At 48.4% G+C, this 13305-nt stretch overlaps 1 protein-coding gene across 15 annotated transcripts; it reads left to right on the forward strand.

The window, feature by feature from the left end:
• The first annotated feature begins 543 nt into the window (after positions 1-543).
• On the forward strand, positions 544-13222 carry LOC122378971 (trans-1,2-dihydrobenzene-1,2-diol dehydrogenase-like). 15 transcript variants are annotated; one of them, XM_043360720.1, is made up of 7 exons: positions 544-636; positions 5546-5648; positions 6359-6470; positions 6742-7033; positions 10573-10822; positions 11208-11364; positions 12022-13222. In XM_043360720.1, exons 2-7 carry the CDS (start codon positions 5550-5552, stop codon positions 12174-12176), a joined length of 1065 nt encoding a protein of 354 aa, XP_043216655.1. In that variant the 5' UTR covers positions 544-636; positions 5546-5549; the 3' UTR covers positions 12177-13222. The 15 variants fall into 15 exon arrangements, with proteins under 15 accessions (XP_043216655.1, XP_043216651.1, XP_043216648.1 ...); XM_043360716.1 differs by lacking the exon at positions 544-636 and adding an exon at positions 645-674; XM_043360713.1 differs by lacking the exon at positions 544-636 and adding an exon at positions 677-705.
• The last annotated feature ends 83 nt before the right edge of the window (positions 13223-13305 follow it).

Consider the following 13305-nt stretch of genomic DNA (forward strand, 5'->3'; position numbering starts at 1 on the left):
AACAGTGGTAATGACTTTATTAACAATACATAATAGACATGAACACTTGTGAGCTGGTGTCAGTGTAATGGAGCCGGGAAGCTTTCATCGCACTGACAGAAGGTATAAGACCTTCTAGGCTCCAGCCCCCCGGCGGGGCCTTGTTGTGGGGTGTAATGGTCGGGAGAAAAAGTCCTAAATAATAAAAACCCGACGCCTAACGCAAAGGGCAAAAACCTCGCACCTAAGCCAAAACGGCGCGAGGGAAAAAGCCCTGTAACCGCGATTAATTAATGTGTGAGTTTGGGGGTGAGCCGGGAGACGAGGGCGGCTCTTGCGTAGCCATATTTGGCGCACGTAATACAAATGTGAATTGTTTATAAATGAGATTTGAGGGAAGTGGAAATGATTTTAGTGATTGATGACGATTGGATATCTTTAAATAGAAATGTTTGATATTAATCTAAGGTTATTTTATTAGAAAGCGATTATTATCTCTTGATTTATGTTTGCGCGCCATAAATCGCCGACCGTTACAGCCCGCAAACAGCTGATTTCCTCGCGAAAACGTTCCCGTGGCTCCTCTGAAACGGCTCTCCTCCAAGCTCATCCAACCTCATCCGAGATTTTTTGGGAGGAGCGACGGGAACAGACTAGGTATGATTGCGGTTTGTGGCAGGCTGTAGCCAAGCGAAGTCAGTGAGAGGACCGGTCGTGCGCGGCTCTGTGCGCATTTTAAACTTTGGACTCCAAATTCTGCCATAGAACCGGCATTGCCCGATCGGAGGGTAGAGGGCAGGGTTACCGCAACAAGCTTCGCTTAGCGGGGGCTCTGTCCCTGTGAATCCTTGTATTCAAAAGGTTCGGACTAAATTTAAAAAAACAACGTAGTTCAATGGCGAAGTCTTTTTTTTGCCGTCAAATGTGATTTATCGATTGAAGGGTGAAATAATGCTTTGAATATAAAGACCTAAAGTATTTCCCCAGAATTTCATTGAATTTCATTGCCAGCGGCCAACAAGCCATTTTCATCTGAAATGAGGACAGATTTATAGTGCCATCACTCGCTGGTTTTCGTTTGGCACTTGGGCCTGTAGAGGGCGTTATTATAGTTTCAATAGCTAATGTTACATGAAACCATTTACATGAAAGACGTTACCTACAAGTTGTTATGGTCGGGTTACCAGGTCAGGTCAAGTGACCTTACCCCAGAAAAAGTTAGAATGCTCGCCATAGCTTTACTGTATGCCTGGCCTATTCAAATACATTAGCCTGAGGGGTGTGGTAATAACTGGTGTAAGCAAAGTGACCACGGTCAAAAACGAATTACCAAGTCAACATTTTGGGATGGCCTCGTTCAAAAAATGGCTGAGAGCTTCGGTCTAGACAATTATTTTATCGTTGGCATACAGTAAAATACATACCAGTATAACGCCTTTTGGGGCGACTAACGGAGCGAGCGAGAGGGTGGGCCTTGCACGTGCGAAATTGCGAGGGGGTACCTCCAACTGACTTGTGCACGGCACCCTACTAACTGGTCTCTAGCGATGTGCCAAATTTGGGCACAATCGGCCCAGCCGTTCTCGAGATCTGGAAGCGGCACCCTGCACGTGCGCACGTGCAAAATGGGTCCCAACTGACTTGTGCACGGCACCCTACTAACCGGTCCCTAACCGTGTACCAAATTTGAGCGCAATCGGTCCAGCCGTTCCCGAGATCTGGAAACGACCCCTGCACGTGCGCACGTGCAGCAGCACCCCAACTCTGGCACATGTATAGGCAGTGCCTAGTGGGTGCCTACCAACATGCCAACTTTCAGCGCAATCGGCCAAGTAGTTACCGAGATATTGCAACAATTACAAAACGGACACCTCTTCGTTTTGCACGTGGCACGTGCATAAGGGGTCACCCACATGCATCAGGAATAGTCCAATGCTTGGTAGAAGGAATGAAGCTACCCTACAAAAATTACCGCGTGTAAATCGGTCAAGTGGTTGCTGAGATATAAGCCTCGCAAAAGCGTGACCACGGCCGGCCGGCCGGCCGGCCGCTCATACTCAGAAATTTCTAAGGAAAGACTACGCTCGCTTCGCTCGCTCCGTAACCAAACTCGGCCGGTGATATATAATACTGAACGAGGCCGGTGTAAATAAATTTTCAAGACCGAGGTCCTTACTGGATTTTTGAACGAGGCCGAAGGCCGAGTTCAAAAATCAGTAAGGACTGAGGTCTTGAAAATTTATCACCGGCCGAGTTTGGTATGTATTTTACTGTATGCCAACGATAAATTTATTTTCTGGACCGAAGCTCTTAGCCGACTTAGGAACGAGACCATCCAAAAATGTTGGCTTTAGTGTATTCTGGTAATGCATTTTTGACCGTGGTCAATTTGCTTACACCAGTTATTACCACACCCCTCTGGCTAATGTATTTGAATAGGCCAGGCATACAGTAATAAATTTTCAAGACCTCAGTCCTTACTGATTTTTGAACTCGGCCTTCGGCCTCGTTCAAAAATTCAGTAAGGACCTCGGTCTTGAAAATTTATTTACACCGGCCTCGTTCAGTATTGTATAACACCGATCGAACGATCGCTTTGAATTTTTAAGCGATTAATAAGAGTAACATTAGGTTCAAAATGCATGTATTTGAATTTTGATATCATACCGATGACTTTAGGTCAAGTCACTTTTGCACAGTCTCCCGACCCTAAGAAGTTGACAGGAGAAAGTTGAAGGACGCTCCTTTTGATGAACGTCATTCTAAACACCCTCAAACATCGGGTTATAGGTAAACATGACGCACTGAATCAAAAAAAATTGCACTTGTGACCCCTTTTTATGACCATGAGGTCATATCAGGTCATAAAAGGTCTCCAGCAGTTCTTTGACCATTATTTTTTATGAAGACGTGTTGGAGCGATGGTCATGGAAACAACCTTAGATGTGTTCAGTTCGACGATAAGGAGCGGCTGATAAACAACATGACCTTTTCATGTCAGGTCATGACCTTGACCTCAGGTCAAATTTTGAACTTAGATCAACTCCGAGTAGGTACATATTCCAGAAAGCGCTAAAAGAGCTATCGAATGCGTCTTTCTGCGGCGCTATATCTGCCGAGTTATGGGCGAATTTATGTAAAAAAATGAAAAGACGAAATTTGATCGTTGATAACCTCTGTTGCCTTATTCTTTGAACTGACCTTAAAAATGACTAGGGCACTTTCGTCATGATCTTTGACGCTATTTCGAATGCCGGTTACCGCATCTTACATGCCGCTTACTTCTGTTCCGCTAAAACGCAGTTCACACTTGCCCGTAAGGTCTGCCGGTGACGGGCCCGACACCGTCAAAACGGCCGAAACCGACGGAGCGACGGCCGTCAGGTCGACGGGCATGTGTGAACCGGCAGCGTTTGACGGCCGGCAACAGCTGACTGCGCCGGCGCCGGACCTGACGGCCGTCGCTTTGAAAAGTTCAGCAATGTTCAACTTTTGACGGTGACGGGCCCGTCGGTTTGAATGTCTGCGTGTTGGAGGAAGAGGAAAAAGAACGTTATCATGCAGGGTTGCCAGATCCAGAATGGTCCTTATCGCCAAATTCGCCCCTCGAATTTCGCCAAAATTCGCCAAATAGGATGCACTGTATTAAGCATACGTAGCAGCGCAAGTTGGCACCTTTCCGTGCTTCTATCCTCAGGATACAGAAATCCTTCTCCTCCACGCCTCAACCCCACTCCGGGCTAAACAGGCACCTTTATCTTATGCGGGCTGCTCCCTTGGAGCGGCACCGCTGCTCCCGAGGGAGCGCACCCCGTAGCCGGGTGCAGAGAGTGCATGGGGGGCTGGTCGGCCTGTCCATTCGGACGGGCTCAGCCCCGGCGACTCTCTATGGTGTCTGCCCAGACCAATGTCTCCCCCTAATTCCTATCATCCTTCCGGCTTTGCAATGGTCTTGTCAGACTGAAAGGGGCTAACCCAACAAAACAAACAAACAAAAACGCAAGTTGGCGTTCGTGTAACCGTGTTCACGAATCGTTTCCAAGTTCACGATTTACCTATCTCGTTTCTCATATTCATCTACAGAACAGCGTACCTTAACCAGCGCCAAATGAAATAGCAAAGGTCGCCAAGCAACCGTTCCTGCCATTCCCGCAACACGCCTTGCATTGTATTTAGGGCCTTGCAACACGCCACAAAGTTGTTTACAAGTAAGTAGAAGATATTTTCATCAGGAACATTTTATAATTGAGTGCCTAATATGAAACGTTGGAAGGTTAAATTAATCAGATTACGAAATATTTCGTGATGATGTTTTTTGCTTTGTTTTGTTTATTTTTTTAAATAATATTCGGTGATTTGGAGGTGAACTCTGGAAATTCGCCAATATTTGACGTTTTATCGCCTATCGCCAAACGCCGTGCTTCTATCGCCAATGACTTTCAAAATTCGCCAAATTGGCGACATATCGCCAAGTCTGGCAACCCTGTTATCATGCAGCATGAAGCTTAAATGCATTTTTAAGATAATTTATAGCATTTTCTCTCCATTTGTTAAGACGAAAGTGTTTATTACGGCGCGATATCTTGAGATTCGTTCCCTGATTTAGGTCAGCGAACCGATGTGATTTTCATTAAAATAAAATTGCAGCATTATTTGACATAAAAATGTAAAAGCGTGGTATTTTATTTCTGTAATTCACAGAATATTTTCCGCCTCTACCCTCCCCCATCCCCTTCCCCCATCTGCGTCCATCTCGAAAATGGTACGCCATTTCTGTCACAACATATGGCAGCCAATGGAAGCTACCAAATCTCAACTTTCGTTTGACGGGCTGCAGGCCGTCAGGTCGACGGTGACGGGCCCGACACCGACAGACTGACGGTCATGTGTGAACTGCGTTTAAGTGGCACGGGAGTCGAGCAGGGGTGTTCAACCCCCCCCCCCCCGCCCCCCCCAGCCCGGCACGACTGGCGCCGAGCACCGCCCCGGCGCGGGTTAAAGCGTCTGTCATTGGCATGTATATGTGAGCTATTGCATTAACTAGTCTCACGGGCCACGGTCAGCATATTGCCCGAGTAAACATCTTGCCCGTGAGAGAAAAGGTGGGTAGTATGCATACTACCCGGGCAGTATGCGAACTGCCCGGGCGGTATGCATACTGCCCAAGGGGTCGGGTAGTATGCATACTACCCGGGCGGTATGCATACTGCCCGGGCTGTTGGGTAGTTTGCATACTGCCCGGGTAGTTTGCATACTGCCCAAGTTAGCATATGACCCGTAACATATATATATTATATATATATATTATATATATTATATATATATATATCTATATCTATATATATATATATATATATATATATATATATATATATATATATATATATAGATATATATATATATATATATATACATCTTAAGATGTCCTTATGTTCAGTGGTTAGTGATAACCTACTTAAAAATATGTAGGTACCCAAGATTTCACTGAAATAGTCATATTTCAATAGTTTGATTGAATAGTTTGATTGACATTTGTGACAGTTCCCTGTGACTGTGTTATTTTCAGGACCATGGCCTCTGCTATTCGATGGGGAATCCTGAGCACTGGGAAAATATCACATGACTTTGTCACTGCAGTAAGAAGTCTGGCACCTGAGGAAAACCAAAAGGTAATATTTGGTTACCATTTCCCAGTTCAGTCGGGGAAACTATGGTAAAATCTGCTATTTTTAGCAGTCTGCTATTTTTAACAGAAATCTGCCAAAAATGGGTACGCATGTGACGTCATCGTACCCAAATATAGCAGATTTGAGTACAAAAGCAGATCTGCACCCTAATTGAAGCAAATGCGCATCAAATGCCTGGCAGATTCATGATGAGAATAGTGCTGAGAGTGATCTCTGCTATTTTTGTTCAGATCCGACTATTTTCAAATTCATTATTTGAAAATAGTCGGATCTGAATAAAAATATCAGAGGACATTCTCAGCACTATTCTAATCATGAATCTGCCAGGCATTTGATGCGCATTTGCTTCAATTAGGGTGCAGATCTGCTTTTGTATGGGGCCGTACCCAAATCTGCTATATTTGGGTACGATGACGTCACATGCGTACCCATTTTTGGCAGATTTCTGTTAAAAATAGCAGACTGCTAAAAATAGCAGATTTTACCATAGTTTCCCCGACTGAGTTACATCTTGATGTTCTTCCTTTGAAGCAGATTAGCAACATTTTTAAGTGATAGGCTGAATTAATGCAGAAGTTGTCTTTAACTTTTCAGTGTCAGCCTTGGTAGCTAAAGAGCTACCTACTTATCAGAAATAGGATGAATGGGCTTTTTATGAAACAGCTGACACTTTCCCTCTCTATTTACTGTAGGTGACAGCCGTGGCAGCAAGACAGCTGGAAAAGGCTCAAGAGTTTGCCAAGTGCCACAACATAGAGAAGGCCTATGGCTCATATCCAGAACTGATTGCAGATGGGGATATTGGTCAGTAACTGCACCTCTAAGCAACATAGTTTATTTGACATGAGTTGACCTTTTCAGTGCACAAGCTTTCGAAGTATAAGTTAAGTATTTCTGAGTAGGTGTATTGATAAGTTTTCCCTGTTGATGTTATGTTTACTGTTATACATACCAAAGTAGATGTGCACTCATGTACTTGTGCAGGCTGCATTTTATTAACTCGGGACAAGTCTTTCTTGCATTGTTCAGGCTATCCTCTATTTAATTATGTGACTGTATGTTGGCGCGCCGTCAGACGTTGTGTACGTGGGCTCGGTGAACCCGACCCACTACGAGCTGGTGAAGCAGCTGCTGGAGGCCGGCAGGGCCGTGCTCTGCGAGAAGCCGCTCTGCATCAACGTGCGCCAGACGCAGGAGCTGGTGGCGCTGGCCCGGGAGCGAGACACCTTCCTCATGGAGGCGGTCTGGACGCGCTGCTTCCCCTCCGTGCGCCGCATGATGGAGGAGCTCAAGACAGGCACCATCGGAGAGGTCAAACACATTGCCGCCACGTTCGGCATCTACACGCCGGAGAACAACCGAGTCCGGTGAGTGTCGCGGCAGAGCACGGCTCTCTGGTCATGACCGGGCACAATGGAAGCGGTCACACACCCTCTCCTAGTCATGCAGTACAGACTGGCCATTTGCATTTTAAAAAAGGTTATTAATTCTCGAGGATTCGATGTTTGTACCATTGATGACTTTCGCGAGTTTTTTTAACCCGCGCCCGGCTGGGGGTCCTGGATTTCCACGCCCTGCTGGGGGGGGGGGTGTTTGAACACCCCCCCCCTTCTAACTCGGCTCCTGGGCCACGTAGCGAAACGCGGAAGGCGGCGTTCGAAAGAGCGTCAAAAATAATGACGAAATCACTTCGGTCAATTTTTTGGTCAGGTCAAAGGTCAGGTCACCAGAGGTCATTAAAGGCAAAATTTCGCCGATTTCCAGGTCGAATGTCGACAATTTCCAAGAAGCCAACGCATAACTCGGGAACCAATAGAGCTACAGCGCCGCGGAAAAGCGCATTCGATAGCCCTATTAACGCCCTTTCTGAGTAATTTTCTCAGATTTGACCTAACGTCAACGGTTTTGCCTGCAGGGGGCAAAAACTGCAAAAATAGACGATTTTTTTGGAAACAGTTTTTCTGCAATAACTTTTGACCCAAGCCTTGTACGAGCTTACTTTTACCGGCATCGTGTTCCTCTCGTCAAGACGCATCGAATGAACTATAACTTGACCTTGAAAGGTCAACTTGAAAATTTGACCTCAGGTCAAGGTCATGACCTGACCGGAAAGGGTCATGTTGCATATCAGTCGATCCGTATCGTCGAGCGGAACACATCTAAGGCGTTTTCATCGCTCTAGCATGCCTCTATCAAAAGTTATTTGCGAAAAACTGTTAGATACCATTCGTGACCTAAGATGACCTCAGGGCATAAACAGGGGTCACGGACACCATTTTCATGTTCAGTGTGTCTAAACCACTTGTAATTCAGTGTTTGGGAGTGTTTATAATGTCATTCGTCCAAAAGAGGCGCATTTCAATTTTCTCCCATTGACTTATAATGGGGAGGTCGCAAAATTGACCTGACCTTAGGTCATCGATATCAAAATTCTGAGATATACATTTTGTACATGCTATTGCTCTTAGCAATCGCTGAAAGTTTCAAAGCGATCGGTCACTCGGTGTAGCTATGACAGACATTGAAACTTTTTATGTGGTGAGGTCACTTCAAGTGACCTGGTGACCTGACCTTGAATGACCTTGGTCTGAAATTTTCACAACATGTGTAGAATTGATGTAGGATAAGGTGTACCAAAAACGGCGGCGCTCCGCGCCGCCGTTTTTGAGATATTCGCGAAAAACCACAAGGGGGGGTGTTCAAACACCCCCCCCCCAGCAGGGCGCGGGTTAATATAATCGTCACATTGATCTGAGCATAGTTAATATTTTCGATCGCGTTATTGAATATTTCATGTTGGTTTGTCATGAATATCCCAATCATCGCCTTTATGTCGCATCGGAAGCAGTCGTGAGTAAAGGAATGGGGCGAAACAGGAACCATCGCTTCAGCCATCATTCCTAATGTTTGAGTCGCCGGTCCAATGTCGCTAGTTGATTGCAGCGCCGAACACGCGTTGCGAAATAAAGTGAGCCAATCTCGTCCGTAGGTGTGACGAAATTGAGCCTGTTCGCCAAATATTTTGACGGGTGTAGTACTCGCACAGCCTGTGCAACGTAAAATAAACGGTCATGTAAAATGGACGGGACGGACGTCATGCTTGACTCACTCAATTTGGTAAGTGTATCAGTATCATATTTGAAAAACCGCTATGTGCAGTGTGCACCATCCATCAGGCGTCAGTATTGTTTGTTTTCGCCCTATCCAGCGTTCGTTGGCACCTCCCGTCTGCAAGTTTGGTTTTCATCGTGGTGTCCGGCCCTCCGTCGCCCGCCGTGCGTTTCGCCGCCCCGGTATCGTCTCTCCCCCCCGGTCTGCCTGTGCCCCCCCCCCCGGCTATATCTCCGCCATCTTGCCTGTATCCATGGCCTGTGTGGCCGGAGGTGGGGAGGTGCGGTATGGGGACCGCCGGCCGCTACTCCTCTGCCGAGTCACGGTGACATGCGGTCTCCGTATCGTCACTTGACCGGCCTTGGTGGCTCGTGGAGATGCCGGGGACGACGACGGTCGAGGGCGGCACCCTTTTACCCCCCCCCCCCCCATATGCCGGAGTTTCGATTGGTACTCATCAATGGTCAATGTCCGTATAGTAAGTGCTGCGTCATGTTTTGCTGATGGCGTTTTCTGCACCACAGATCCGATCACGATACGGAAACTGACTTCGGCGTCAAACTTTACCCATTAGCAGGCTGACAGATTCTGTATCGGAGAGGCTCATTTCCAGCAATGTTCGGAACGAGATTGTGTTTGTCTTTTGCCCAGAACTTTTATCAGAACAGAACTTTTGTCAAACTTTTGCCCAGAACGAATATGAATATGAATATTCTTCCTCAATCTAACTTTGTTAGCTAATTTTTTTTTTTATCGATTTACCTGTTAAAGCGCTTGTATTCGGGCTCAGAGCAATCGATTGATTGAGTTGCGACGCCGACAGTGCCGCAGGCTGCCAGCTCACCAATGCCGGGGTAGAGCCGGTGGAGGAGGGGATGGGCGGCATACCTCCTCCAGGTAGACTCCACGCCACACACGGTGCCCCTTTTCCGTCGCCCGTGTGTATTGTTTGATTACTGTTGCAGGCTCATTCGCGGTAGATGGCTAACAATTGATTATATTAAGGGAAGCAAATGCCTATTCATTTTCCACTTTCAATATTGGTGACTCTGACCGCCAAATTCGCGTATTTTTCACTCAGGAAATCACCTTATCGCGGTGGTCACCCGTACTCTTTTGTGTTCGTTCCGTGAAGCTGCAGAGGTCAGTTTCGAGACCGTAAAGCTGACGGGTAGGCGTCGGCTGGCACCTGGGTATCGAAATCTCTAATCACACGGGTAATGGCCGTCGCTGGCCGGCGCGGTGTCGGCCTTCAAAGTTTGAAATGTCGCACGCCGGACGCGAGTCGGTGCTGTCGGGACCGGACGTCGGCTAATGGCATAGCTCTGTCTCCGGCCGGTGACCGGTGCGCCGCCCTGTGCAATCTCCGCCCGGTCTGCACGCAACTCCCGAGTACGGCGGTAGGCGATCTGGGGGGCTGGCGATTGACGTCATCCGGTCGGCTGTCGGCGCGCCTGGTTATAATTATTGCCAGAAAATCGGTCGTGTTAGGTACCTGAATCGCGGGATGTCCTCGACCCTCCCATTACTCTTATTGGTCGGCATCGCTCAATTCCTCATAGGTAGGCTCATGAACACGCTTAGTGCTGATGTGCGCTATCTAAGTCTGCCGGAAACGCCATGAGAAATGCAAAAGAAAAAAGTATCCTCGGAACACACGGGGACCAGACTGACCCCAGCACACCGAAGTGGCCGACACATCCGTTTGGTCTCAGTACACTGATTGGGCCCCAGTCTGTTGTTACCTCAGTACACTGCCGAACCTCTCTGACCGGTGACGGCGCTCCCCCGGCAGCACGAAGGCGACAGGCGGCGGCACGGCGCTCGACCTGGGCGTCTACTGCGCCCAGCTCACCAACCTGGTGATGGATAACCAGAGCTGGAGCCGGCTGCGCACACTGGGCCACCTCAACAACGAGGGGTGTGACCTGAGTCTGAGCACCAGCGTCACCTACCCGGGCCGCGAGCTGGCCACGCTGGTCACGCACTGCGAGGTGGCCATGGAGTGTGCGGCCGTCATCACCGGCACAAAGGGCATCATGAAGGTAGGCACGGGTGGGCGCGCTGTCTACGGAGCACAGCTGGTCTCCGTGTGCGGATGGGTTTTGACTATTTGCTGCGAGATGTTCAGTATACCGTCGATCTTTGGAATGGTCATCGTCAATTTATCAAAGTGACATGTGTATTCTTTATCGGACTTTTCTTAGGAATATGGAGCTGTTTTCCATCCTTTTCGGAGTGTTTTCAAATCGACAGCATGCCGCCCTCGATCGGCAACCTTTCTATGACATAACCCGGCTTTTCTTCACTGTGTGGCGAGTGGTGAACCTATGTGTCATGCGACCACTGCCAGCGTGACCCCGACCCGCCCTGCGGCCGCCGTGTCCGTCCGCACCCACTGACGCCCCCCCCCCCCCGGTCTGCGCGCAGCTGCTGCCGCCGTTCCACGCGCCCACGGAACTGGTGCTGCCGTCGGGCACCGTCTCCTACCCGGTGCCGCCCTCCTTCCCGGGCGCGCAGTACAACTTTGAGAACTCAGCCGGCCTCCAGTACGAGGCGCTGCACGTGGCCGAGTGCCTCCGGAAAGGTGCGTACTATTACCTGTGCCGCCCTCCGTGGGGAGTGCTGCTGAACAGGGGGAACGAGGGGCCTGAAAGGCCGGACTGTCCGTTGGGGTCCGGGTTCCTGTATTCTTCCACCGAGCTAGCCCATTTTACCATTTAAGTGAAGCACATAAGTCGATTGAATTAATCAAACTTGTACCGAACTGTCCCTCAAGTGGACCCGCCTCTTGTCTGTCACGCGATGATTACTGAAACGCGATAAGGTCTCACTATTTGCCGTACTATATGGAGTGCCCACGGCTATTGATAGCGCAGAATCTCAAGACGTCTTTCGAAGTCAAGAGATAGTACATGGACTATAGTGATGTTTATGCGGACTCGCGTACCGATAAAACAAAGTAAAATATTCGTGAATCCGTTATTAGAATAATCGGGGATTTTATTTCCATTCGCCTTGCATTTTTTGACAGCTTAATCTTGGCAAAGCAGGCTGTGCGTACTCTTTTCAAACATGATTTTTTGCGGTTGGGATTTTATGGATATGCGACCTCAACAACCTTCATTATTTTAGTCGTTAGACACTGCGTGCTCTGGTAGCCATGGCGCTCGGTGAGTCTCAGTGCGCTGTATGTGGGATGTGTGACCGTTCCGCGTCGCCGAGCCGCCCCGTTCCGCTACAGGTCTGAAGGAGTCGCCGCTGATGTCTCTCTATGACACCATCCGCACGGCCGAGATGGTGGAGGCCATGAGGAAGTCTGCCGGCGTCGAATATCCCGAGGACGACTTCCATTTCGACAGCAGCACGCCCTCATTCAACCAGGATTGTTGCATGTAGGGCGGGTCAAAGGCGCGTATCGCTCCTACAAGCCATGGGGCAGCCGCTGTTAACGGGGTCAGACCAGGGGCACCAAAAGGGCGCAGAAGCAGTGTTGGGATAGATGCTTAGGACCCCTATGCGCGAAAAAAAAACTCGAAAGGGGGATGGGTTCAGACTAGGGGTAAGACCGCAGGGCTCGGGACCAATTTTTTGGACTGGGAGTTCCGGTGTGCGGGATTTCCGTTTACCGCACTTGTCTAAGCCAGTCTCTGCAGGTTTCTGCACTGCCTTCTTCAGAATCTATTCGGATTCGTAGTTAACCGTGTCATGCTACCCCGTGAGCTGATGGCGTGAGATGATGGTAGAGGGTCGGCAGGCCCGTCGGCGGTGCTTACCAGTTCGACAGTGCAGTTAGTGTGGGACAGTTTAAGAGTAATCGCTCTACTTCACCGTACAGATATCGGATATCAACCGTGCCTGAAGATGTAGAGCGTCGCTAAAAGTGGGATGATTCGCGGGCCCAGGGCTGGCCACGGCTATGTGTGCTGCGGTCACGGATTGGAACGGTATTACGGTGGATCAGAGGCGAATGCCAGGGGCTACGTCAGTGTTTGTTGTTATATGCCTACAGTTGAATGGTATTTTAGAAGCAGGACAATGCCCACTAATCACTTTGATTAAGCATTGTAGCCGTATTACCGATCTATCGCTGGAAATAGTTAGCTAGGTGCCTTTTTGAGGACCGGAACTTTATTTTGACATGTATGTACCTAATTGCGTGCCATCAATGTATCTTGATTGCATGCGTGGGGCTTGTCAGCCGACCACGAAGATTGCTTGGGGCCTAGCTTGAAAACTGTGATTCAGAGTGGTTATATTCCATATATTTTGATAATCTTACGATATTTGAAATCCAATGAAGTCATGAGCTTTGATGATGCCGTGCGCCGGTGCTGGGTCTTTTATCATGCGTGCTGACATCTGTTGGTGTTCCGATGCGAAGTGCCGTTGTTGGTTCACCGATTAATCCGCTGTGCTTATTAATACAAACTACTGTCACTTGACACGATAGTTCAATGTAAAAAAATGTGAAACGCTGATTCTCATACCTCACTGAGCACTGGCTACTGTAGACGACAGGAAGAAC

The sequence above is a fragment of the Amphibalanus amphitrite genome, unplaced genomic scaffold, assembly GCF_019059575.1.
Source record: "Amphibalanus amphitrite isolate SeventyFive unplaced genomic scaffold, NRLGWU_Aamphi_draft 000069F_arrow, whole genome shotgun sequence".
In the NCBI taxonomy this organism is placed as follows: Eukaryota; Metazoa; Arthropoda; class Thecostraca; order Balanomorpha; family Balanidae; genus Amphibalanus; species Amphibalanus amphitrite.

Bases quoted from the DNA above. Each gene is read 5' to 3' on its own strand.
- LOC122378971 (XM_043360723.1), top strand. From the start codon at position 5,159: ATGCATACTACCCGGGCGGTATGCATACTGCCCGGGCTGTTGGGTAGT. The intron at 7,034-10,572 runs GTGAGTGTCGCG...CTCCCCCGGCAG, and splicing joins CCGGAGAACAACCGAGTCCG to CACGAAGGCGACAGGCGGCG. The intron at 11,365-12,021 runs GTGCGTACTATT...GTTCCGCTACAG, and splicing joins GGCCGAGTGCCTCCGGAAAG to GTCTGAAGGAGTCGCCGCTG.